A 25,174-nucleotide genomic window follows, 5' to 3' on the forward strand; every position below is an offset into this window, starting at 1 on the left:
GAACCTGGAAGCGGATGCCCGGCAGCGGCGGGTTCCGGCGGAAGGGGCCGGGCGCGGCGCTGGCTGGCGGAGTTTCCGCGCCTTCCTCTCGGTGGCGGGGCGGCTGCGCTGCGCCTCCGGGAGCTGTGTCCCGCTGCCTCCCTCCCTCCTTCCCCCCGGTCCCCTCGCCGCCTCGGGCCATGCTGCTGCCGTCTGACGTGGCCCGGCTGGTGCTGGGTGAGTGAGTAAGGGCGGGGCGGGGTCGCCGCTCGCCCCTCAGGCCCGGCGGGGACTCCCGGGGCGAGGGGCGGCGGCGGAGGCGGCGGCCGCGTCAGCGGGGCTCTGCTGGGGATGGTCAGCCGCCGGCAGCGCCCTCGGCGCGGCAGGAGAATGAAGCGGCTGCGCCCTTGACCCTCGACCGCGTCGCGCTCGTCCCCCTGGGCTGGGGTTGTCGCTGCCTCTGCCGCCGAGGCGTAGCGCCAGGCCCGGCCGTCTCCGGGCTGTCCCCCCGCCCGCCTCCGGCCCGGTCTCTGGAGGGAAACAGTCGCAGGTCGATCTCGAGGGGCTTCTCGGGCCTCTGGAGCCGCCGCGGGCGCAGGGGAGCCCGCCAGGCCGTGCGGGCTGTGCTGCTCCCCGGCCCTGTCTTGATCTCACGTTCCCCGCGAGTTCACGAAGATGTGGTGGTCTCTGGTGTCCACCTACAGACAGATGCCTGGTGAACGGGGTTTAATAAAGTACCTGATTACAGGAGGAATACAAGGGTGATCCGAAATACCAGAGGAGGCTAGGTTAAGGTTCATCTGGTTCATCTTTCCCTCCCCGTTTCTGTCACTTGTGAGGCTGCATTGGGAGTTTGGGTTTGCTCAGTGTCTGTGGAAAGCGTAGAGTAAGTGTGTTCAGGATGTTGGCAGCAGACAGTGAATTTTTTAGATGACTTTATGCTTTGGATTATTTGGATACTGCCAAAGATACGAACAAATGGATGGTAATCAAAAATATGACCTGTGTATTTAAGTCCCACACGTAAGCACCTGTTGCCACAGATTGCAGAGATTTCCTGGCATCTTGCATTGTGAGATTCAGTTTTCAGTTGTCTGCAATTTTTTTGAATCCAAAGCCATTAAGGCTGAATTTGTTCTTCCATGTTCTTCCAGCACAATTTATTTTTAAATACTACTTGATTTTTTCTTGCTGCTGTCTTGAGAAACAAGGCTAGTAAGAGATGCAATGTTTTTATTATTGTGAAGTAATAGAGCATTTGTAGAAACTCCATGCATTGTAAAAGAAGATTTAAAATCATGCAAGGGAGATCTCTCACTGTACTTTTCTATAAAAAGTGGTTAAGTTACAAGTTGCTGGGTAGAAAGCTTATCTCATGTGCTTACCAGAGACTTACAGGGGTAGTATACAATCTTGGCAACGTCACGTGTACTGAGGATGATCCACCCTATCTTGTTTCTGTTGTGGTGTGGTGCATGCATCATGTCTAGAAAACTTCTGAGCAACCTAAGGTGGTAGAACAGGATATTCCTTGTAGCTATTTCAGTCTTCTAATAGGGATTGCTCTTCCATGAGGCATCACTGAATTTGGGCAGATAAACAGGCTTCCCAGTGCAGCTCTTCTTCCATCCTTTTTTTTTGTCTTTTTTTTTTTTCCTCTCTCTCTCTAGATAAGTCTTTCTGGTGCTGTGAAGGTTGGTGAATATTGGTTTAAGAAACAAAAGTAAAATGATAAGATGAGCTCACCCATAGAAAAATACATAAAAAAATTTATCTTTTTCTGATTAATGTAGGAGTGAATGTGTACTATGAGTTAGACATGTGTCTTTACATTTCTTAAGATAAAACAAAATATTGAATCATTCCTAGTTCAGAAGGTACTGTACCTTTTATGCCTTTAATTTGGTTTTGGCGATGTTAAAGATTGTGTACTGTTATGTCATTATGCAGTGTGTGCACAAGCAGTTCAGTTCAGTTGCACAGAAGATCTTAATTCAGGCATTTTTAAACTTTGGAATGCCTTATTTTGCAGGAAATTGGCATATGTGCCAAATGTGCCTGTATGCAAGCATTCAGTCATCCCTTGCAATTGTGTAGTAGTAGGTTCAAGAAAGAAAAAATGCAACTTTTTATGTAAATGTCCAGATGAGTTTAAGAACAGCCATACCAGTGCAGATCAAAGCTCCACCTAGCCTAATACCCCATCTTCCATTCTGGCCAACAGCGGATGGTATAGTGGATAGGAATAAGACTGGCATATAATTGTGTTTCCTCAAAATACACTTTCAGCTTCCAGCAATTTGTGGCTTTAGAGTTTTCTAGCAAAATGTATTTGAAAAATTAAATAGGACAGCCCTTTCCACAGGTACCACTAATGTTTTCTGTCAGATAGGCCAGCTCATACATGATGATTAAACTCACAGTGGTTATTCCCAAACTGTGTTTGACTTTCAAGTTTCCTTATTTGTTGAAGACCTGAACAAGGGTTTATGTGTCTGAAATATGATCTGTTTTTTCCAGCTATACTTGGATCTGCTGAAAGATATTTGTCTTCATGTAAACTTAAAGGCTGCATTTTTCTATAGGCATTCCTGAACTGAGGTGGACCATTTGGGGGGTGCATTGAAATACATATGCTAATGTGTATATATCCTGCACTGTATAATTAGACATATATTTTATCCTTTCTTGAAAACATGGCTTGTTCAGTTCTGCTACAAGCAAGAAAGAAGAGATGTTTTCTTTTGTGGTTCTTTGTTCTAGAATCCTTCATTCAGATTAGTCTATTTCTATCTTTTAATGTTTAGAGTATTTGAAGATTAAAGCAGGGCTTAAAAAGTTTGATTAAAGCAGAACATATTTGCTGAGGAATGGAATTTTGGAATAGTAAACTTTTTCAGTATATTTCCTGTGAAGGTAACTACTGAGTCTTGGGGTGTGTACAGGGCACAAGTTGCAGCTAGTACATCTATTTGAAATGAAAATTACAGTAACTGGGGGAAAAACCTTTTTCTGTTATTAATTTTTGTACAATGCCAATAATTTATTAAATCTTATACACTGTTGTAACAGCTGCACAGGTTTTACCTGTTTTAAACCAGGCGGATGTGTGGAGAGTTATTGTTATATAGCAATGCATTTTATTAACAAAGTATTGTAGAATTCCATTTAATTATCAAACTGGGTTGTTCAGCCCATGTGAGAGTTAGTTTGTCAGCCTCCTGAGCCAAGAACTTTTATTTTCTTGTCTGTATAGTACTGTCTATACTAAAAATCAGTTGGAAATTGTTCATATTGCCTCACTTCCAGTCTTGAATAGTTTGTAAATATAGTGTAATATCAATAATATTTTGTGCTCTTTCTGGTTTTAACTATTAAAGACATATTTTGCAAGGTACTTGTTCTTTCAAAATAACTTCACTTTCCTTGTCTGACATACAAATCTTTACTGATTGTTTCAACACTGTATGCAGCTCGTTACGTTAATGCTTTGATACCTATTGAGCAGAAGTAATGAATGAAAGAGCAAAATTTTCTGATTTGTTGCAGGGTATTTACAACAGGAAAAACTTCTAGCTACTTGCCGTGAATTTATTTTGGAAAGCTCAGATTTGAAAGAATATGCAGAGCACTGTACAGAGGATGGGTTTATTCCAGCCTGCTTGCTGGTGAGTTTGTATTTGCAAAGCAGAAAGTTAAATTGTCTTGCATCCATGGAAAAGAAAATTGAGATTTCTCAGTGTAACAATTATTTCTCAAATGCTGCTTAAAATGTTTGGTTAGATCATCCCCTCTGGTTTTTGGGGGGTTTTTTGCGTCCTGTGGTATTAGCAATTATTTGGTTTCTAGTATTTAATCTTACTAAGAAACAGATAAGCGTAAAATATGAAAATTGGTTTCAGCATATTACATTTAGTCTGCTTTATGGTTTTGAGGTTGATTTATGGAAGGGTGTCGCAAGGGTTTTATTGATTTCAGGGCTGCTTTTGTAATTTATGGGAGATCGCTTTCCTATCCTAGACACGGAAGCCCTTAATGTTCCACTTCAAGTACATATTAAATATTTAGGTAAGGTACCTCAGCTTTATCTAAGGCTACCAAATTTTGTTGACAAAAACTGTGTTTCAGTTCAGCTTCGTCTTTGATCAGTATCATCTGCTTTGTCCCAGGTGAAATGTGGAACTTTGGGTGTAGATAAGTACAGTGTGTAGCTACATATGTAGATATGTGCATATAGTTAAAGGGTAGTCAGATACTTTGCATTTTTAACATATACAAAATGGCATTTTTAACATAGTATGCAAATTACAGAGTTTAGATATTGCTATGTATCAACCTTTTAATGTTTATATGTGCATCTTCTTCCTGTTTTCTGTTTCATCCTTCTAATATATCTGTTAATTATATGGTCTGGGATTTTGTCCACAGTATTCAAAATTTGTGGAAATCTTTTCTGAGATCCGAGGTCTTGATGCACCTATTCAAAACAGACCATTGAACTTACTTTATTTACAAGCGTTTAGTCATCTGTACTTTGGCAGTAGGGAATTGAGAACCAAGCTATGGCCTGAAAAATTAGAAAAACCAAATGTAAATACATTATCCAGGTTCTTAAAACTTTTAATTATCTTCCTTTTCTCAGTAGAAACATTTTTCCTGTTTTTCGTAGAAAAGTGATGATATGATAGTGTCTAAGAAAAAATTCTCACTGCAGCTCAAAATACTTGCAATAAAAGGCTGTATTTGTCATACCCTGTAGAGTTCCCACTAGCAAACAAGACAAGAAGGTACAACAAAAGATAGTGGTAACCTTAAAATCTTAATTCTCATCGTTTCACCTAAAATAACACAACAAGTAAATATGATATGAAAGTTAATTCTGTGTGACGGTTAAGAATTTTACTTTAGACAGAAGCTCTCTTCACGTTTACATCTTAACGCATGTTGCATTCCAGGATGATACATACTCATTATTCTGTTACAGCTGTTCATCATCTTATTTTTGTGGTTTTATTCCATAATAACAAAGGTGAGTGGAGGTTGTGCAGCTCTAACTGCTACACTAGCATTGTGCAATGAGACCAAGCACTTCAGATTTTGTGTTCGTAATAGCATTTTGTTCCGTAGATTGCTCTCTACCTAGTTTGAGACAACTCAGCACCAGCAGCATAAAGAACAATTCCTTGTGTTGAGGGTCAGCATGGTGTAGTCTTCTGAAGAACTGCTTAAATATAATGTGATACAGCAGATAAAGTAGAAGTTATTAGTGAAGATTCTAAGCTGAGTATTTTTTTTCCAGTCCCTATGTGGAAAAAACTTGACAACTATTCTTAACGAATACGTAGCCATGAAAACAAAAGGTAAGCATTCAGAATGAGATTTTATTTTATTTTTCATATTTATCTGTTGTGAACTCCTTGAGGAAGAGGTAATATCTCCACCTATATACGGACTTAGAGCAATCCCCCATCTATGCTAGAAGTTGAACGTTTCCATATTATGCAGACAACAGCTAATGAGATCAGCATCTTGTGAGCAAAATTAATTGATTATCTTAGTTTGGATTTGCCAGCATATATTTTCACTTCAAATTTGAGCAGAACTTCTAATGTAATAAAGCATAATGATATAATAACGTGTGCAAATATATGGGTTTATGCTTGTAAAATTATACTGTTTCTAGTTTATACTATAAATAGGAGGGAGAGGTCCTGATCTCCTCTGTCTGGTGACTGGCGATAGGACATGCGGACATGGAATGAAGCTGCGTCAGGGGAAGTTCAGATTGGACATTAGGAAAAGGCTCTTCACTGAGAGGGTAGTCGGTTACTGGAACAGGTTCCCCAGGGAAGTGGTCACGGCACTCAGCCTGTCAGAGTTCAAGGAGTGTCTGGATGACGCTTTTAGTCATAGGGTTTAATTTTACGTAGTCCTGCGAGGAGCAGGGAGTTGAACTCGATGATTCTTATGGGTCCCTTCCAACTTGAGATATTCTATGGTTCTATGAAATAACCAGGAAGAGTCCTGTGGTGTGAAATGTTTCTTGTCTTGTTTTTAAAACAAATTAAAATAATTTCAGAATAACTTAATATTTTGTATGAATATTAGAGACAGAGTTAGAGCGTTTCCTGTTTTTAAAAGCAGTTATTGAGCTTCTGAATGTTGCCAAGTCTTACAATTTTTTGATACTGTTGTATGATCAGATTTTAGTGGTGCTTGGTTCTAAGACTTGCAATTTAAGACATAACGTGTTTGGAACATTTCTGAATGTTTTTTTTCCTTTCGCACTAGGTTTAAGAGAAATGGTAACTAAGACACAAACATACTTTCTTCAAAATACTTTGTCCTTGGCACCTTGAAAAACTTTATAAATTGATCTGCTTACATCTTTCCGTTTATACGTTAATATTCTGTGCTTCAAAAATACCAAGTGTTTTTAGCTGTTTGGGTGACATCTTAAAATAAACCATTACTTTTAAAGGCCTGTCTGACAGGTTACAGTTTTCAAAAGCACACAAGTGACTTGGGAATATGAATGCCATTTCCAGAACTGAGTTAGGTTAGGTTAGCGTGTGTTTGCCCAGGAGTCACCACCACGTGCAGATTCCATGGAGAATTATCATCATGAATGTCTTTGCCTCAGTTTCATTTATACTTCTAAACCAGAACTGTATCCATGATGAGTGTGTGTTCATATCGGTCGAAGTTCTTAAATTAGGAGTTAGGGCTCTCTAATTAACAGAATATTAAGAAGGCGACTAGACACCTAAAGTTAGATTATGTCCGAAACACCCCATAATAATTATTTTGCTTGTGATTTTACTTTTTCTCAACATGTATCTGTTTTAGGCATCTGAAATTTTTTTTAATGGTTTATTTTAGAAACAACAAATGAAGTTCCAGCAATGATGTCATCTCTGTGGAAAAAATTAGACTATACACTTTCTCAGATCAGGTAAAATAGTTTTGAAATCAAGAAAGTAAAATTTCAGTCTGAGAGTGAGTCCCTATGTTGATCAACTCCCCTTATCATTGTATGAGAGTGGTTTTGCTCTCTATTGCCTCTGAGAGATGGTGAAAAAGATGGGTACGAGAGAGTTGATAGTTGAGTAGATATTTCAAGATTTTGAGGCAGGACTGACTAGCAGATAAGGAGGGCATTAGTGTGAGTATGTGGCCTTCCTGTGATAAAATTATATACTATGACTCATTTAGAATCCGATACCATTGTGGTTACTTGATCCAAAATACAACAGTAAGCTTCATTTGAAGGATCTGTGACCATTGTTTGAAAGAATAAAAATAACAGTCAGCAGAAACTTTCAGAAGTAATGTGTGGTTGGGACCGGACTGACATTAACCATATGATAGATACAGTCGCACTATGTAGCTGAGTGTTTCCATTGTGCTCCTTTTATTTATGTCACCTGCTTTATTTTTTAGGAGCATGCAGAATTCCACAGGATTTTCTGCTAATCAAAGGAGTAAGTAACTGGGACAGCTCCGTGGGATCAATAGGCTTTATGTTCAAATTACCTGTTTTGGCAAAAAATGGGGGAATGCTGCAGCAATTGGTAATGCATCCTTACTCTTAAAATGTTGTCAAATCTCTTCTGCAGTGTTTTTTTCAGCATGCCTGTTCTCTTCAGTGCAGCCTGTGGATTACTGTACTGATCAAGAAAGGAAAATAAGAAAAGCTGAGCTTTTTGCAAGGGGCTTAAATTCTCTATATAGCATTTTCTTCACTGCTGAAAACTTTTTAGAAGTTTACACAGTTAAAAGGTTTAAAAACTGCTGCTTCAGTCCTGACCTGTAATCTGTGGTTCGTAGAGGAACTGAAAACATAACCAGTCTAATTATGATGCAGTTTCTTTTCTGTAGAAGGGGGATATAAAAATGTATTACAATCTTGAAAATTATTTTTTATGCATACAAACATATATCTAAGCAAAATATGAAAAGATACTTGTTCTATCTAGAATTGTTTCTTTCATTACAAAAACTGCCAAATGAACTCTCAAAAAAGAAAAGTTATTTTACTTAAAAACAGATTTTTCTCTCTGTAGTACTTCTACTGAGTAACCTGTGTGAGAGAAGAGAATGTGAAATATAGGTAGCAATTGTTCTTGGATCTGAGATTCACTGGATCGGGTGGTGTTCTGTTGTTTAAATTTGTCAGATTTAGTCTGACAAATAAATGCAAACTGACATTGGTTTAGCTAGTTCAGTTAAGGTCAATTGTATGAGTGGTATATTATGCAATGAAGTATCATTTTGGTATGATTTATTCCTGTAAATATTTAAGCAGTGATACAAGCTTGGTTACAATGTCAATGTAAGTTGGCTGTACTTCTTTAATTATTTTGGCTCAAACCTGTAACACAGAAGATAAAGATGGGTGTTGCTTACTTTTTGAGTTTCATGAGTTAGTTGTTGAAGCACAAAAAAGTTTCAGTGAAGCATCCTTAATTAGGTCTTGGAAAATCAGCAACCTTTTTAAATTCCTTTATCATATATTTTCATCTTGTCTTTATTATCTCCAGCACGTACAAGAAGTGGAATTGTAGAAATGAAAAGACAGAGAATGCTTCAGCAATCAGCTCCTGCAAACTCAGGATTGTTGTCAGTAGCCCATCAGTCAGGCCCACAGAATTCCTCTTCTATTGTATCTCCTCAAGTTATTCACAGGCCAACAATAAATCAAAGCATGTCACAGACAAGACTGAATACATTGTTTGTGCACCAGTCACAAACCCAAGAAAACAAGATCAGCAGTAAGTTGCACACTTTTTTTAAACCTTTTTTTCTGTGAAAAATCTATGGATATAGATGGAAGTTTTCTAAAATCCATGCTAATCATCTTCCACCAAAAAAGTTTCAGAAAATTCGTGCTTTGTTTCCCTAGCTCTCCAAACTGGTTCAGGTGATTAAAATAAAAGGAGCGCCCAAAAGAGAAATGGCTCTTGCATACTTGCTTGCTAATGTGAGTTCAGAGATCAGAAGTGCATTAATTTGTCATTACTCTACCCTGTGTTCTCACCCTCACCCAAAACACTTGTTTTAGCAGATGGGGATGATCCACATCAAGTGGATGTTTTTCTCAGGATGTATTTAAAAGGAATGGTTCTCATTTTCATGATAATACCAAATTAATTTGTATGAATTCCCAGGAATTGATTGGAACATAGTAAGTAATGTGTAGATTTCTGTAGTGCTTTAACAGCGTCACTGGAAAAGGTACTGGCATCATGATCTTTTTTTTTTCCTTTATAAAGCAGGAGATTTCATACACATTCAAGTTCCAGCATCACAAGAACGAAAGCTGCATTCAAACTTGCTTTCTCCAGGAAGACGAAAAAGGTAAACATGGGGAGTTTTTGTTTTGGTTTTTTTTTAAGATCATTTAGAGATTATGGGGTGTTCTAACCTCTAGTCTAAATTTTCTTAGATAGTGGACCGTTTCACATCTAAGATCCACCAAGAGTGGCCAATGTGTGATGGTTCACAAAGGAACATAACACTGACTTAACATAAGACTGATAGGAGGCTACTTGTGCTTATTTATTGCATATAGCCAGCCTTTACATTATTCCAATATTAGGCATAGGCAAATAATCTTGGAGCCTGAGATTTAGTATTCCTTCCAAAATATCCTTATCAGTTATGAAAATTCTCAATATTGATATAAATGTGCATTTTGTCTGTTTTTAACGTAGAAAAACTATTGGCTTCAGTAAATTTTGTGAGGAAAAATATTCATATTTGCACTGAAAGTGGTGTGAAAAACTGTTCTTATACTAGTTCTGCATTTTTTATTCTTTGATTCCAATGTCCTTTTGTTTTTAGTGAGTTGACTGGTCTCTTTGTGTTCCATTTCTTGTCTTTATCCCTGACTAAATCCCAGTCGGTGGTTTTGCTTATCATTTTTCCAGATCCTTACTCATTTATACCTTTTCCAAGTCCTCGCTATGCCTGCATGATTTTTTTGTATATAAGTGATTTTAGTGCCACTGCTGATTGATGGTTTCAGAAGAGCCTACACCATGATTTCATACAAAAGCATTGCATTTCCTATTCATCGTCTAAATTCTTATGCAACCTAACATTTGTTCATTTCTTTGACAACAGCTGCTCCTTGAGAGGTCTTTAGTTTCAGTGGTGATGCCCAAATCTTTTTCTTGGCAGTTTTTTGGCAAGTTAATTAGAACCTGTACCACCAGTTGAAGTAACATGTAGTGGAGGGGGAAAAACACTGAATAGTGGGCATGGAATTAAATTTGCCATTGTGCTGTTTACCCATAGTCTGTATGTTTCTTTGTAACTTCTGTGAAGTCAGACACAATATATGCATATGACATAATGAAACAGGTATTGTTTTTTATTGTATTTCCAGTATGTAGTTAATTTTCTGTTGATTAAAATCTTTCTTTTGCTAAGAAGGAAGAGAAACACTTGGTTTACTGACCATTAGGTCTATTGTTTGCTATGTTCTCACAAAATACATCATAAACCTCCTGGAATGTTTCAGTGAATCTCAGAAGAGGAAAAGCATTGCAACATCTGGACCTCTTTCAGCAACTAGAAGTTCTCAAGACCCTGATGAAGTAATAATAGAAAAAGAAAGTGAGCCACTTGAAGAATTCATAGATGGTAACTTCCCAGTAAGTATATACTTATGAAAGGTATTTACATTTAAGAAACAAATTCAGACTAAGGAGAACTAGTCTTTTACATGCTGTTTGTCTTGGGTATTATAGAAATTAACTTTAGAAGATAGATTTATTGTTTTGTATTTGAACTAGCTCTTTTGTGTACTAAACTAGTGAGGATAGCATGGCTATCTTGAGGGGTTTTTTTCCTTGATTTATTGGCTTTGCTAAGATACCTGTAAGCTGTCAGAATACAGCAATTTTTTAGAGAATGGAAGCCAGAAAGCACAATGAGCCTTGCTATACTTTAGGAGAGTAGAAGTACAGGAATGTTGGGATGATTTTCATAGCAATGTCATGCAGTCACAGATTGGCTGTCTCTCTGTTATAAAGAGTCTTCTCCATGTTGAATTGATTATTTTTTTTACCAGTAAGTTGAAAATTCACGCTCCTTTTCTAGTGGTGATAAAAATAGAAACCTGACCACTTTAAAACTGTGTTTTCCAGCAAATGGTTATTGAAAATGCCAGGGAAAAAATCTTGAGCAACAAATCTCTTCAGGAGAAGCTTGCTGAGAACATTAACAAAATCTTGGGCAGGTAATAAAAGGAACCTCTAAGCTTCATACGTATTCTTATTTGACTTATTTTTGAGTTCTAAACTAATGACTAATGTGTTCCAGTGATGGCAATGTCGCTCAGGCCCCAAAACAGACAGACAGTGGTCCCACAGAACAAGAGACTTCAATTGATGAAATACTTGGACTTCAGGTAGGTGTGGATTGCCCTGTTTACATTTTTTGAAGACCAGGCACGTGAGTGATCACTTATGGGAACTATGCTGAACCTCTGTCTACTGGCTGACATCTGAGATTGCTCTTCTCTTTCTCTTCTTTCTTTTTATTTGTTTGTTTGTGTTACAATACAGCTAAGCCTATCTAATGGCTAGCTTCTGCCCAGGGGCAGTTCCACAATTTCTCTTGCATAGGCATTAACTCTTATCTTGTTGTATGGTGGTGGGCAGGTTCGAGGAGCTGAACTGACTGATATTTTGCTGGGGTTAATTTTGAGCCAGTTTAGCACTCTGAATTCATTCCCAGTGCCTGTACAAGGCAGCATAAGCATGCAGCAGGATCAAAAGCCAAGGGAGTAGGACCGATTCTGGCAGTGGTTAGCTGTTAATGTTACCTGCAGACTGAGGTCTAAGTACACTGTCCCACAGTCACCAGCTGCCTGCTTGTCACTGGATCTTTGGTACTAGTAATTGGATACCAGCTTCTGACTGGGGATCTGATCAATAGCTTTGTAAAAGAAAAAGGAATTTAAAATATCTTATGGACTCCAAATGTGTTTAGTCTGATCTGATTTTCTGATTTGCTGTAAGATAAACATGAATTGCCTAGTATAGCAAGATAAATTGTCTTTGGAGCCTAAATAAGGATGCTTTTTCTTCAAATTTAGTATTTTCTTGCTTTTGGAGGAAATGTACATTCTACTTCTACAAACTAAACTTCTAATGTTCCCCCTTCATTCTCCTATAACCCTCGAGCTGGCAATCACAGGGATAAAGGGCTCTTAATGAGGGAATTATAATCTTGATGGCCCTCATGAAAAGGGCAGGAGAGTAGAGGCAGTTGCCTGTTTACGAAGTAGAGGTGTCTTTTTTAAAAGCTAGTCTTCTGTCACTTGGTAATTTTTAGGTCAATTTTTGTCAAAATACGGAGCTGAAAAGCTGTGCTCCATTTTTCTAAGCAGAACAAAATAAAAGCAGCTTCTTGGTTTAGAGTAGCTGAGACAAAATAATCAAGCATATCACATGGGATATCCACCCTTAAAACCACCATATCAAAGGTTGTAGAGTACTTAGGGGATCTCCAGGAAGTCAGGAGAAACTTTGTATTTGAACACTTGAATATGTACTGAGTGACCCACTCATTTTCTTCCTGGGCTGCTACCAAACAAGTCAGCTTGAAACAGGAACCTTAGAGTGGTGCCCTATGTAGCTGTGCCTTCCAGCTGCCTTCCACAGACAAGTATTTGTAAGTGATATTATAGAACATGTAATGGGTAAATGAAATAAAACTTCCCTTGGCTTAGCGTTGTCTTCTAGCTATATGCAAAACGAAGAAATTAGGCTTAATTTGGGAATTTTTTTACCAGTGGTTGGCTAGTGCAGGCTCACAGCATCCATACCATCTGCATTAGCTACCAGTGTAGCCTGAGATTTAGTCCTTCTTAAACAATGCTGGTCATTATGTGGAGAATACTCCAATATGCATGTGCAGGGTGTAATGTCTGACAGATGTTTGGGTTTGGGGGGATTTTATTTCTTAAACCGCAATTACTAATGTTTTTTAACATACATTAAATTTGTGGCAGAAATGTTTCCAGCATTGGTCTTTATGTTTCTGTGCTGAGCAGAAGTACTAGAACTAAAAACAATCTGAAAATAAAACAATTCTTGTCTGTTTTTCTTTACGTTATTAAAGTAACTGTCTAACAGTTCTGTATGTCTTGTCTTTTCTCAGGGTGAAATTCATATGTCAGAAGAGGCTATACAGGACATTCTAGAACAGACAGAATCAGATCCAGCTTTTCAGGCACTCTTTGACTTGTTTGATTATGGTAGGGTATATATTATTCTCAGTTGTACCATTACTGTAAAGCATCATGAATGATGAGTTTTCCTAAGTATTGCTTGAAGAAGCAAAGGTAATTCAGCTGGCCTCTTTTGCAAGAGAAACGGACTGTATGGCATCTGTGTCCCTCAATTTAGAATTAGATTTTATATACATTTATACATGGCTATAAAGTACAACGTTTTCTTGTGGCTGAAATTCTGGTTTTGTGCTGGCTCAGTGATTGTTTTGTTGCTGTTATTTTAGACTCTTCTGGTCTAAAGGATGATAGTTCATACTTGTTTTTCTACCCTGTTGTAAATTTTTTCTATTTGTCTGATCAGGGATATCCTCACATAAAATATAAGGACGTTTTTATGCTATTTCTGGATTTGTAATTAATATAGAAAAAGTTCTTTGAGTTTAGGATGGCATTTCTTGAGTTTGAGATCTCCATGCTTAATTTAAAATGTAATAATCACATTTGTGTGTAAAATGACATATTTAATCATTCTTCATGCTTTATTTTGAAAATAGGAAAGAGCAAGGTAAACAAGAACTTACCTGCTGGTATTTCTGGTCAGAGTGGAGTAGAAAATGCAATCCTGGTGGATGAGGATAACCTGGAAACACTTGAAAGTTCTTTAGGAACAGAAGAAACTAGTAGATGTAGGTTGTTTCTTTTTCTCTAAGACCTCTTCTAGTCTGTTCACTTTTCACTATGAAAGTATTTTCAGGCAATTTGTATGTTTCAAAATATTTCTGTTTTCAGTGATAATATCCAAGTTGACATTCACATTGCATGAACATACAGATACACCTAGTCTGTTAGAAAGCTTCAGTCTATTAAGTGTAACAGTAGTCCATCAGTGTACTCACAAGTTGTACTTGATAAGCTCCTAAATGAAATCAGAATATCCGCAAAACTGTTTTCTCGTTCAAAACAGAGATACTTTGCAATTTTCACCATGGAGCATGTAAATACAAATATAGTGTTTTACATCTAACCATACTAATCTTTTCTCTCTACTCTGTAATGTATTAGTTAATTAATACACAGAGAGAGTCTTACTCTGGACAAAAGGTATGTTTAGTCTGTCTACCCTATTCTTAACAATAGTCGGTCAGTTGCGGATATTTAGAGAAAGTATATGAGAAATAGAGCTGAGAGGCCTTTATCCTGAGTTGTTTTTTGTGCTTCTGGAAATCTGATTTAGTGACTTGAGCCATTTGCTTATTATGTGTATAACTTCTTATTTACATACAAACTAATTTGCCAGATTGCCTAATCTATGTAATCTAACCATACTTCTCATATACTTTCCACTCAGCTTGAAAGTAAGGATGAGTAGCATTATTCCCACTTAGTTTAATGTGAAACAGTTTTCCGTTGAACTGATAAGTTGCTTCTAAAACACTGTGAAAGGATCATCTGTTCTAATTAGTATGGAACTTAGTTATTCTCTGTTTTACAGGTGATAATTCTAGAGAATCACTGTCCTGTAAAGGCTTTCAATTAGGAGAAGCATCATGTGCCTTGAAGACCAGCATTAATGATGATGATATGGCTAAGAAAAATGCAACCAACGAACAGTTGCATGGAAATTGTAGACCAAGGAAACAGACTGAAGTACTTAGAACCATTACCCCTGAACATATTGGAGAGCTTGAAATAGCTTTTGACTCTGTGTCTGGTTTGACTGAAGCTAACAAGAGACAGACTTCTGATAGCGAATGTAATGAACACTGTGGAGATTCTTATGATAAAAAAGAGTTGTCTGCGTTAGTACCTGAAAGTGAAAGAGCTATGGAAATTGAAAAAGGCCCACCAAGTCATAGTACTCAAAGTAGTCCTAATTTAGAATGTGTTCATTCTGATAGCCCCCAGATTTCTTTGATTTCATTGGCAGAAGGTACCACAGCCAGTGAAAACAAAACACATTCTGTAAGTAAATGTCACTTATCTCCAGATACATCACTATCTGAAAAAACACTTACTAAAAGCCCTTCTGATGGGAGCCCTGGCCACAGCCTACTCCTGAGAAAAAACAATTCATCAATTTCTAGCCCGTCAGCAGATAGAGGAAAAGAACAGGCTGTAACAAATGATACAGCTGCCTTACCTGGTATTTTACAGGAAAACTCTAGCCACCACTCTGACCATCAGGAACAGAGTACGCAGTCAGACTGTGCTGCAAGATCCGCAGTGAAGATTTCAGATCTTGACAAAACAGAGTTGCAGCTTGAAGTTGTTGATACTTCTAACAAACCTTATTCAAATGATCAGCATACACTTGATAAGCCTTGTAAGAAAGATTTTAAGCTCCCTTCAGGACTGTCAAACTCAGAGGGAACACAAGGAGAAATGCAAGAACCTTCATCTTCTACAAAAATAGATGCTGATAATATATATTTCTCTTCTGGTGATGATGCATGTACAGAAATTTCTGTAGTATCCACTGAAAATAATCTTACTACATCTGAAATATGCCACTCCCCTCTCCCAGAAACTGCATCCTCAACAGATGAGTCGGGTACCGAGGCCAAAAGTATAAGCGGTGTATCTTCCAGTAGTCAACCAATGGATGTTGATCCTTCTAATATAATGTCCCTCAAGATCATCATCAGTGATGATCCATTTATTTCATCAGACACAGAGTTAAATAATGCTGTTTCCAGCATCACAGGAGAAAATTTGCCAACTATAATATTGTCTTCTCCAGCCAAATCCCCAACCAAAACTGCAGGCCTTTCCAAATGTCTGTCTTCAGAAGACACAGAAAAAAATGTGGATTCAGCTTTGGCAGAGCAGAATCTTCTTGTGCTTAGACCTAAGGATCCTGTGGTCACCTCAGTTAATACTCAGAATGAAGACTGCACTGGTTTTTCAGTTGCAGGTACAACTAATCTTTCCAAGGAAGGGGGATTTATACAGTTGATGCCAGCAACAAGCACAGCTTTTGGGAATTCAAACAACCTTTATATAGCCACCTGTGTGACTGATCCAGCTACCTTAGGCACAGCTGTAACACCATCAAATGTAGTTGTATTGCCAGGCAATTCTATGCCGCTTGCTGCCCAAGCTCCAGCTGTACAACAGTTACGGACTCCTCCTAGATCCAGCAATACATTTGCAGCAAATCAGACTGTCTCCCCAAATTTCCCACAAGGTAATCTCATTATTAGAAAATGACTGAAAATGTGTTGCTTATGTAGCATTTTTATTCTTTTTTTAAGTGCATTAAAACTAAATGAATTTTTAAACACTGCTCTATCTGCCCCTTGAAACTAGCCAGGAGTTATGTATTTGTTGAGTATATTAGTTGCTGCTAAAAATGAAATAAAAATTATGAAGAGTCATTGACCACGCTGCTTTGAAAAAAATAGTCTCATATTTCAGAAGCTTAAATTATATAATTTTAGCAGTGATACATTTAGGAAGCATATTTTGGCTTCCACTAGAAAAGATTCCATTGTTTCGGCTAAATAAAACGGTTCTTTTGTTTTTATTTTAATAAGATTCCTGTTATAAATAGAATGCTACGTTTGACTTGTTTCATTATGGTAGGGTATATTATTCTCAGTTGTACCATTACTGTAAAGCATCATAAATGATGAGTTTTCTTAAGTATTGCTTGAAGAAGCAAAGGTAATTCAGACTTGTATCCATATTTAGTTTAGATAACTGGCTAGATGTAGATAGTCCTTCCAAAATTACCTCCTTGTTTTGTTTTGTTTCATTTTCCAAAAATCTATTCTACACTAGAAGTACATTCAGACAAATATAAAAGTGTAACATTATTTATTGCCATAATATAAAATCTCTCCTGGTACAAGCATTTTGATTACTATAGCAATAAAAAATCGAAGTGCTTTTTAAAATGTTAAACCTAACTATAAACCAGCTGTAACCAACACACTTAGATTTATTTCAAAAACTAAAAACTTGTTGCAGTTATCCTTGAATTTCTGTGTGTAGCCATTTTGTTGTGGTCAGAGGCCAGTGCAACAGCATGTGCAAGATCTGAGAGTGCTGGCCTGTTCTGTTAGGATTTCTTTATGCAACTGTTATGTTTTTGTTCTTTTTTTTCCCATAGGGAGAGAAATAGTAGTTTGCCCATTCTTCTGCATTTGATATTTTTCCTGGTAGTGCTCATGTAACTGAAGAACTATATGGAATAAACTTTTCTTTCACTTTTGAAATTTTTCTTCCACTTTTCAATTAATGTGCTATAATAGTTTCCCTATTTTATAATTCCTGTATGTCTGGCAGCCGGACACTCTTACAACCTGTTAGAATAACTGTTTTAAAACAACTGTTTTAACAATTATTTAAATAGTTAAATAGGAAGCTTTGACTAAAATATTCCAAATTAGTCTTATTTTATTTAAATAATTAATCTCAAACCCACTAATTAACTAGAATCTTTATGTACTACGTTTAACACCTCCTACCAGCCAGGAATATACATTAGATATGTACGTACAGACAAAGCTAGCCTTTCCCAGCTTGTTGTGTGCTTGTGAGGGGAAGGTGTTATGGGTGCACTGGACAAAAAAAAATAATGACTTTTGAGCATGCTAATTGTAGAGAACAGGATGCAAATAATAGTTTGTTTTTACTAAGCAGCAAAAAGAGCTATTCGATGTTACTTTTACTCATTTTTATAAATCACTTTAATTGACAGTGCAAGCCTTAAGATAGGTTTTTCATACTTCAAGCTTAATTTTGATTCAAGCTTAATTCCGTTTCTTAAAAAGGAAAACAGACTTTAACTAAAGAATTTGATATAAACTAAAAATAACACTGGTACTTACCCTGTTATCTAGTAATGATGTATAGTAAGGACAGTGAAATTTTTCTAAAAAGCCACAGCTTTTCTTTCCACAGGTTTGACCATGCATAATTTTAAGAAATCCTGTCTTGAAGCTTTTCTTTTCACTGAAGTATTTTTAGTTTCTGTACAATTTTAACACTTTAATACTTTTTAGGTTCTGCCATTATAATTGCATCTCCGGTGCAACCTGTTTTGCAAGGAATGGTGGGAATGATACCTCTCTCAGTAGTAGGACAAAATGGAAATACGTTTTCAGCACCTGCCCGCCAGGTAGCACATCACAAGTAAAGCTTTTCAAAATTAAAACTGAAGTGATAAGAAGTCTTTTGGTGAATTATAATGGAATATTTTGATTCTTTCAAGGTTCTACATATGCCTGTGGCTAATCCAATGTGCAACAGAAGTGTCCCAAAACTTCCCATCCCTCCCAAATCACAAAAGGTTCCTGGAGCAAGAAACAAGACTAATACAGGTACCTGCCTTGCGTTCTTGAGAACGGAAGAAGAAAAGTGGGGGTTCTAAAGACATGTCTGTTCTGAGTAATAAAGTTTTGTGAATACTAATGCTCCTCTGCCAGGTAACTGCTGGGATGGCTTTGAGAGAGGCCTGTACCTGCAGTTAGTAACTGTGTTTGCTCAGTTTACAAAGAAGAACTCCCAGCATATAAAATAATTCCAGATTTGGGATCAAGCTTATTTCCAAAATTTAATGTTTCAAGGCTCTAATGCAGTTTTTAAAGTTTACTTTTCTTTATATTTCTGACTGTTTTTCATCTCGTTGGTTGTAAGTACAGTTTACTGCTGCCATTGAAACCAAGCCACATGGTAACAAGAAAGTTATTAGAAGAGTCAGAAATTCTAAACATTTATTAAGGAAAATATTTAATAGAACTGTTGCATATTTATACAAAAAAATGCACTCTGCTATCTGTTTTCTCTTTGCCGTTTCAGGTATACGCTTCTGTATATTCATTTCATTGAGACATTTCATTTCATTGCTTCTTTAAATAGTAAATTGAAACAAGATTGGAGTTACATTCAGTTCTCAGTGTTGGGAGGGGGTAAAGAAAAATAACTGAAAATAGAAAATAAATTGAGTTATAAGGACAACTTGTGCTTTAGCCTATTTACCTTTTTAAAAAAAGAGTAGGCTTGCACATAAAAATGAAAATAGGATGAAGTTGCAAATTCAGAAAAAAGCTAGGATTGTATGGCTAGTCTGCATTCTGGTTTACTGATGGATAACTGAGAGTTCCCTGTGATTATTTTCCTTCTACTTGGAAATCCCTGCCATGCATTTGTAAGTCCAGCATAGTTGGTTTTGTCTTGCCAGGCCTATGTATTATCTAAGTGTAGACAGCAAGCTTCTTGTTTATACTTAGTTGGCAACTTTTGCTCATCTATTCACCTGTAAACTTTAAAATTATGAAAAAATTGCAGAGTTTTGTTGCTGGGTTTTTCTTTATTGATTCTCCGTCAGGTGAAATGTCATTGTACTAACTGTGAGATGATTTATGTGGAATATTGTAGTCTATTAATACTTCATCTGTTGTTCCAGGAAAACTGGTACCAAGTGTAGCTGAGCCTTTGAACCATACAAGTGCTCGAACACAAAGGTCAGTAGTACTAGGTATTCAAACTTGCTTTCTTTTTCCTGCCCTGAATTTCTTCGTACAGTATTGGTGTAGAGGAGAGCAGCTTTCTTTAACAGTGGCATAAGCAGTACCCCCTTTATTTCCTCCTGTCTGTCTGCTAGGCGTATTGATACAGATGTGTGCTAGTACTGGTGCAGCCTGTGCTAGAATTTTGCTGCTACTGTTCCTATGTTAATTTTGTATGGCTTTGTGTTTATTTTCTCCTGTCTCAATTGTCAAATAAAAATTGTTTGAGTGGAGTCCAAGCTAGCAGAAATTGCCTGTTACATTTATTGGGAACCCATGGTTTTGTGGTATAGCCTCATTGCCTTTACCACTCTCTGGCCCAAATCCAGTAGAGCTTGTTAGGTTGGGTTCTGCATCTGTGTTTCAGTTGTGCAGATTAGAACACTGCTTGGTCATTTATAAAGTAAAAGTCAAAGAAAAGATGGTGAGGAGAACAGCATGCTAACTTTATATTGATGAATGTAACTTAATTGCTAAGTGGGATAGGTACCAGTTTTCTGTTGTGCAAGTGAGAGAAGAAAGCAAGGCTTCACTAGTAACTCTCCTTATCGTTAATGGACTTAAGAAACAAAAGGACACTGGAATGAGCAAGAGTGTAGGAGGAGATACGTTCAGTTTAAATATTAGAGGTGAAACGTTCTTTTATTGTAAAGATAAAACATACTTAAAAAATAATCTGCCTGTTCAGAACTCAGTTAAAATGTTGGAAAAGTGGAGGAAAACAGGAACAGTAAAGTCAACTTATTTTAAAAAAAAAAAAAAAACCACCAACCCCAAAACAAAAAACAAGGTATAGAGTATGTATGCGTGCAAAAATCAGTGATTTTTAAAAAGCCACAGAAGCAAGATTTTGGACAAACTGCTACCACCTGTACCTTCTCTGCCATCCCAAAGGTACCACAGTTACCATCCCAAAGTTAATTTGATTTTTCCTCTTACAAACCATGAAGGCTTATCTGCATGGGGAGAGTGACTAGCATAGATGAATATGCAGAAGCTTCTCTTGGAAATGCAGCATAAAGCCAGGAAGAGGGCACAGGCATAACAGTGGTATGAGCTGACAGAGCAGAAGCATTTTTCTTTTGACACCGCTACAGTGCAGTGATGGCTTTTTCGCACTAATGTGGCTGGTTGTCAGGTGGAGCCCAAGCCCTAGGGAGTTTGTATGTTCTCGTCCAGATGCCCCCTGAAAGCTTTTTGTCTTGCTCTATATCCCACCACATACAGCAAATGCATAGGGGAGAGTACAAGGCGCACACATGATGATATTGCCCAGAATATTCTGGCAGCCTCTTAGCAGTTTCAGCTCCAAGGACTTCCAGAGCCACAACCAGTAATCTGTCTATGAATGTGCTCAGTTTCTTTTTGAACTCAGGTAAACTACCAGCATCCACAAATACCCCAGGGTAAAAAAGTTCCCAGGCTTAATTACATGCAGCGTCCAAACCTCCTTGTTTTGTTTTGAACCTGATACTAGTTTTACTTGATGCCCCTAGTTCTTCCACAGGAAGATACAGCAAATAGTTTCCTTTTTGTTGGCTTTTTTCCCAGAGCTCTGTTGCATTTCCCCTCAGTCATCTCTCTTTCCAGGCTGAAGAGCCCCCGTCTACCTAATTGTTCTTTGTACAGACTCTGTTTCATACCTTTTTGTCATCCTTTTTGGCCTTCTCTGAGCTTTCTGCATTTGTCATCCCTTACTCTTGGTCTTTGCATGTTGATAAAATACTTAACGTTTAGAGCTTTAAGCAGGTGTTTTGAGGGGCAAGTGGGGACTTCCAGCCAGGTGAAATGAACTTACCTAGTAAGAACAAGTATGTTGCTGAAGTGTTTTCATCTCATTTTCAGGACTGGAAATTCAGACAAGCCTATCACTGCAGAACTAGGAAGGAAAGTGGAGGAGAACTTGCCTGTTGCACCAGCAGAGAGCACAAGCTCAAGTTCAAGACAAAGTGAAAGTCACAGGAGAGTGCTTTGCTTTGATAACGTCCTACCCATTCCAGGAGGAAACACCCAAATTCAGACGAAGAGTTTATCCCAAAAAGAAAGAAATGAAAATACTTTATTTGCTGTTGACTCTGCATCATCCTCTGCTAAGGCACAGGTAGCAAAGAGAGAGAAAGATAAAACATTGCCTAGAATTCTGTGTAAGCCAGAAGTTGGTAGCAACAGAAGCACATCCGCAAAGGAGCCACAGCCCGAGCGGAAGGTGGCAACTGCAGGGCTTCCGTTAGATCCCTTCCACAAGACTACAGCAAATAAAGAAAATGAATTACGAAGGGATACTGATGAAAAACAGAAGAACCAGGACACTGCCAAACTCTCAAATGGCCAGCAAAGTGTTAGCTTATGGAATGAGAAGACAGTTGCTTCAGTGCAAGAGCTGAACAAAAAGCAAGGGTCACTGTCGAATGGCAATGGCAAATCTTCAGCGTCCGTTTCTCTGCCTTCAAAGGAGCCAAAGCGAGAACCAGCTAAAGTTTCCAACCAAGGCCTTTGCCTGTCAAGTCCGTTCGCTAAACAATGTGTGGAAATGTTGCAAGACATTCAGTGGCATAGCCCAACTAGTAAAACAGTTGAAAACGGAGAATTGCCAGTACCCCGTACGCCATCTGGAGTTGGGGACAGGCATACAGATGATACTACAGACAGTGTACGGACACCGACGTGTCGGCGCTTCAACGAGGATAGCACGACCCCTAGAATAATGGTACCCCCTGCTACGCCAGACTTGCCTGCCTGCAGCCCGGCTAGTGAAACAGGTAGTGAAAATAGTGTCAGTATGGCTGCTCACACACTGATGATACTGTCACGGGCGGCTATTGCAAGGACTAGCACAGCAACCCCCCTGAAGGACAATACTCAACAATTTAGGTCTTTAAGGAGCACAGTCAAGAAAAGGAAACTAGAGGACTTGAATGAGGGTGAGAGAAATTCTCGTTCTGCAAATAGAAAAGACCTTCAAAGCTCTCCAACACCATCAAAAAAGAAGAAAATAAAGGCAAGTACAGGCATTTACTTTTTAATTTAAAATTCTAAATATATATTAGACATCTATCTATATTATTTATAATGGGATGGTTCAGAGGTGCTAGTCCAAATCCCCGACATCCTATTTATATTTGTCAGTTTTACTAACTTTGCCTCTTGAGCCTACTCTGAACTAACAGTTAAGATTAGTATAGTCTTCAGATACACACAAGTAACTCCTACTGACACACTGCACATACCTGTGAAAATCAAATTATTTCTCTTAAAACATGAATGAGTTTCTAAATTCTAACTTCAGACTAAGTTTCTAGGTGGAATGTAGGAATTAGGCCAAACTCAAACTAGGCCTTACTAGACTTCAAGCTATTCTTGCATCCTCGTTTACCACCAGGACTAGGAATCCACATTTTGTGCATTCCCAGTCGCTGTAGTCTACAGCACTATGCCTTTGACTTGGGGATTTAATGGCAGATAGCAAAGGTGTGGGACATGAAATGGTGATGTGTGTAAATAATCAAAAAGGAGACATGGTCTGACTTTCTAAGTCACCACACTTAGTTCTAGCGTACTCCTGAAATACTGTAACTGAAAAATGCTCACTTACTTGTACTGCATACGTGACAGGAGCTGAGAGGCTGTGCCTCTCTGAAGTCCGGGTGGGCTGCTGCTGAAGCTGAGCGCTCAGCTGCTGCGGTCCCATAACCATGCCATTCGTACCCGGGGGGGTACAGGCAAGCGTACATGCATTTCAGTGTCTGATTTCTGGGTGAGTTTATGCAGTTATGTCTACAAGGTAGATGGAAGGACAAGGAAGAAAGGAATGCTTACAGGCTCTTCAGTATCCCCAGGTTCTTAGTATTTAACAAACACAACTGTTCTTTTCCTCTCCTACAGAAAAAGAAGCTACCAAATTCTTTTCCAGCAGGAATGGACGTGGACAAGTTTTTGTTGTCTTTGCATTATGATGAATGAAAAAGAAGGAGTTGAACTGTGACTGTCTAAAGCTGGGTGGTGTTATGTGGAGGTTTTGCATGGGAAGAGAAGTTAATTCTAAAGGGCAAGTTGCACTTTCAGTGCACTGAAGTTTCACTTTATAGCAAAATCATGCTGTTTCTGAAGCAGGTTGCTAAGTGTAAATATTATTGAGTTGGTGTATGTTTATTTTTGAGAAAGCACTTGCATAATTATAGAGCCATTTAATTTGCAAAATTGTAAATTTGTATAAATGTAATGTAAGAAAAGTTGTATGTTTCCTGTACACCATGTTGTCTGTGTTCTGCTGCATTCTCTACTCACCCGTCTGAACCGCTCAGCCAATTTGTGAAGAGGTGGTGAATTCAAAGGCGGTGTTTGTAGTTCACTGCTGTAAGACAGGGGCAGCTAACTTGGCCGCTTCCCATTGTCTTGTTGAATCCGAAAGGGACTTGATCTTCAGAGGTAACTGGCTTGTACTAACACTCTCTTCTCCCATAACTGTCAAACCCATGTTGTAAGGCTTTGGATGAGTTAACAGAAATACCAGTAACTAAACATGAGGCCAAAAAACCTCCAAAAGTATTTCTCATCTAATGAAGCTTTTCCCAACCAGTCATTCAGACAAGAACTTTAATTTGGGTAGGCCCGATCTGTTTACAGTACGTGCTGCATAGGATGTTGTTTGAAGGCAAAAGCTGTTTTCAAACGATGTACTCCATTGTGGGTTAACCCCCGTATTCATACCCCGCTATGAATACTTAAACTGTAGCAATAGCCAGACACGAATTTGAGCATGGTCCATTGCAAAAGTCAATTCTTTTAACTGTCATTTGTACTGTTGAGAAAGCACTTGTTAATATCACTTATGCTTTTCGCCAGACATGGAAAAATTTGCATCTAATCTTTCTGTTTAATGTAGAATTTGTCATAGCTATTATACAAACTCTCTTCAAAACAGGCCCAGGAGAAGCTCAGCCTACATTTTAATAATAATTAGCATGGGTGAAAATTACCACACTAAGCCTTGCTCCAATACTGCAGAATTTTCTATACTGGTATTTCCTCCTTTGTTCTCAAATTGTTGAGGTCTTAAAAAATGCAAGTTTTCTTGTAAGAAAGAGATCTGTACAGCAACAGGGCAATGTTTCAGATAGTATACAAGGATTCCTAAGGAACCAATCTTATGCAGTAGATGTTTATATTAAACCCATCCAATAACTAAATACTGCATAGCATTTGCAGCTTGAATAAATATTTTTGTTTTAATAAAAAGTTGCGTGTCTTGCTTAATATTTTGTAAGTCCACTAAGCAGCTTTGCAGGTATTGTGTAGAAGTCATGTTGATCAGCTCTTTTTGAAGACAAAGAGTTCAGTATTGAACACTAAGTTCTAATAGCAATTGTCAGAGGGGCTAGGGCAGGCAAGCAAAAAAAAATTGTCTTAAGCATAAAATGCTTACTAGTATTCT

The 25,174-nt window shown here is 38.0% G+C and overlaps 2 protein-coding genes across 3 annotated transcripts in view; one reads left to right on the top strand and one right to left on the bottom strand.

Annotated features, from left to right (window-relative positions):
• The window catches only part of ATM (ATM serine/threonine kinase), an 87,314-nt gene extending 87,244 nt beyond the window's left edge, over positions 1 to 70 (bottom strand). The window contains exon 1 of the mRNA XM_072850582.1: positions 5 to 70. The gene's annotated coding sequence lies outside the window, so the exon portion shown is untranslated. The remainder of the gene's footprint in view (positions 1 to 4) is intronic.
• On the top strand, positions 33 to 24,972 carry NPAT (nuclear protein, coactivator of histone transcription). Of its 2 annotated transcripts, none has more exons than XM_072850588.1 (18): positions 33 to 216; positions 3,529 to 3,647; positions 5,279 to 5,339; positions 6,862 to 6,934; positions 7,423 to 7,463; positions 8,523 to 8,753; positions 9,255 to 9,339; positions 10,508 to 10,640; positions 11,136 to 11,227; positions 11,311 to 11,398; positions 13,156 to 13,252; positions 13,783 to 13,914; positions 14,721 to 16,415; positions 18,238 to 18,353; positions 18,447 to 18,555; positions 19,641 to 19,698; positions 21,589 to 22,741; positions 23,626 to 24,972. In XM_072850588.1, exons 1-18 carry the CDS (start codon positions 180 to 182, stop codon positions 23,701 to 23,703), a joined length of 4,398 nt encoding a protein of 1,465 aa, XP_072706689.1. In that variant the 5' UTR covers positions 33 to 179; the 3' UTR covers positions 23,704 to 24,972. The 2 variants fall into 2 exon arrangements, with proteins under 2 accessions (XP_072706689.1, XP_072706690.1); XM_072850589.1 differs by having other exon boundaries at positions 9,258 to 9,339.
• The last annotated feature ends 202 nt before the right edge of the window (positions 24,973 to 25,174 follow it).

Source organism: Ciconia boyciana, chromosome 1 (genome assembly GCF_034638445.1).
Source record: "Ciconia boyciana chromosome 1, ASM3463844v1, whole genome shotgun sequence".
Classification (NCBI taxonomy): domain Eukaryota; kingdom Metazoa; phylum Chordata; class Aves; order Ciconiiformes; family Ciconiidae; genus Ciconia; species Ciconia boyciana.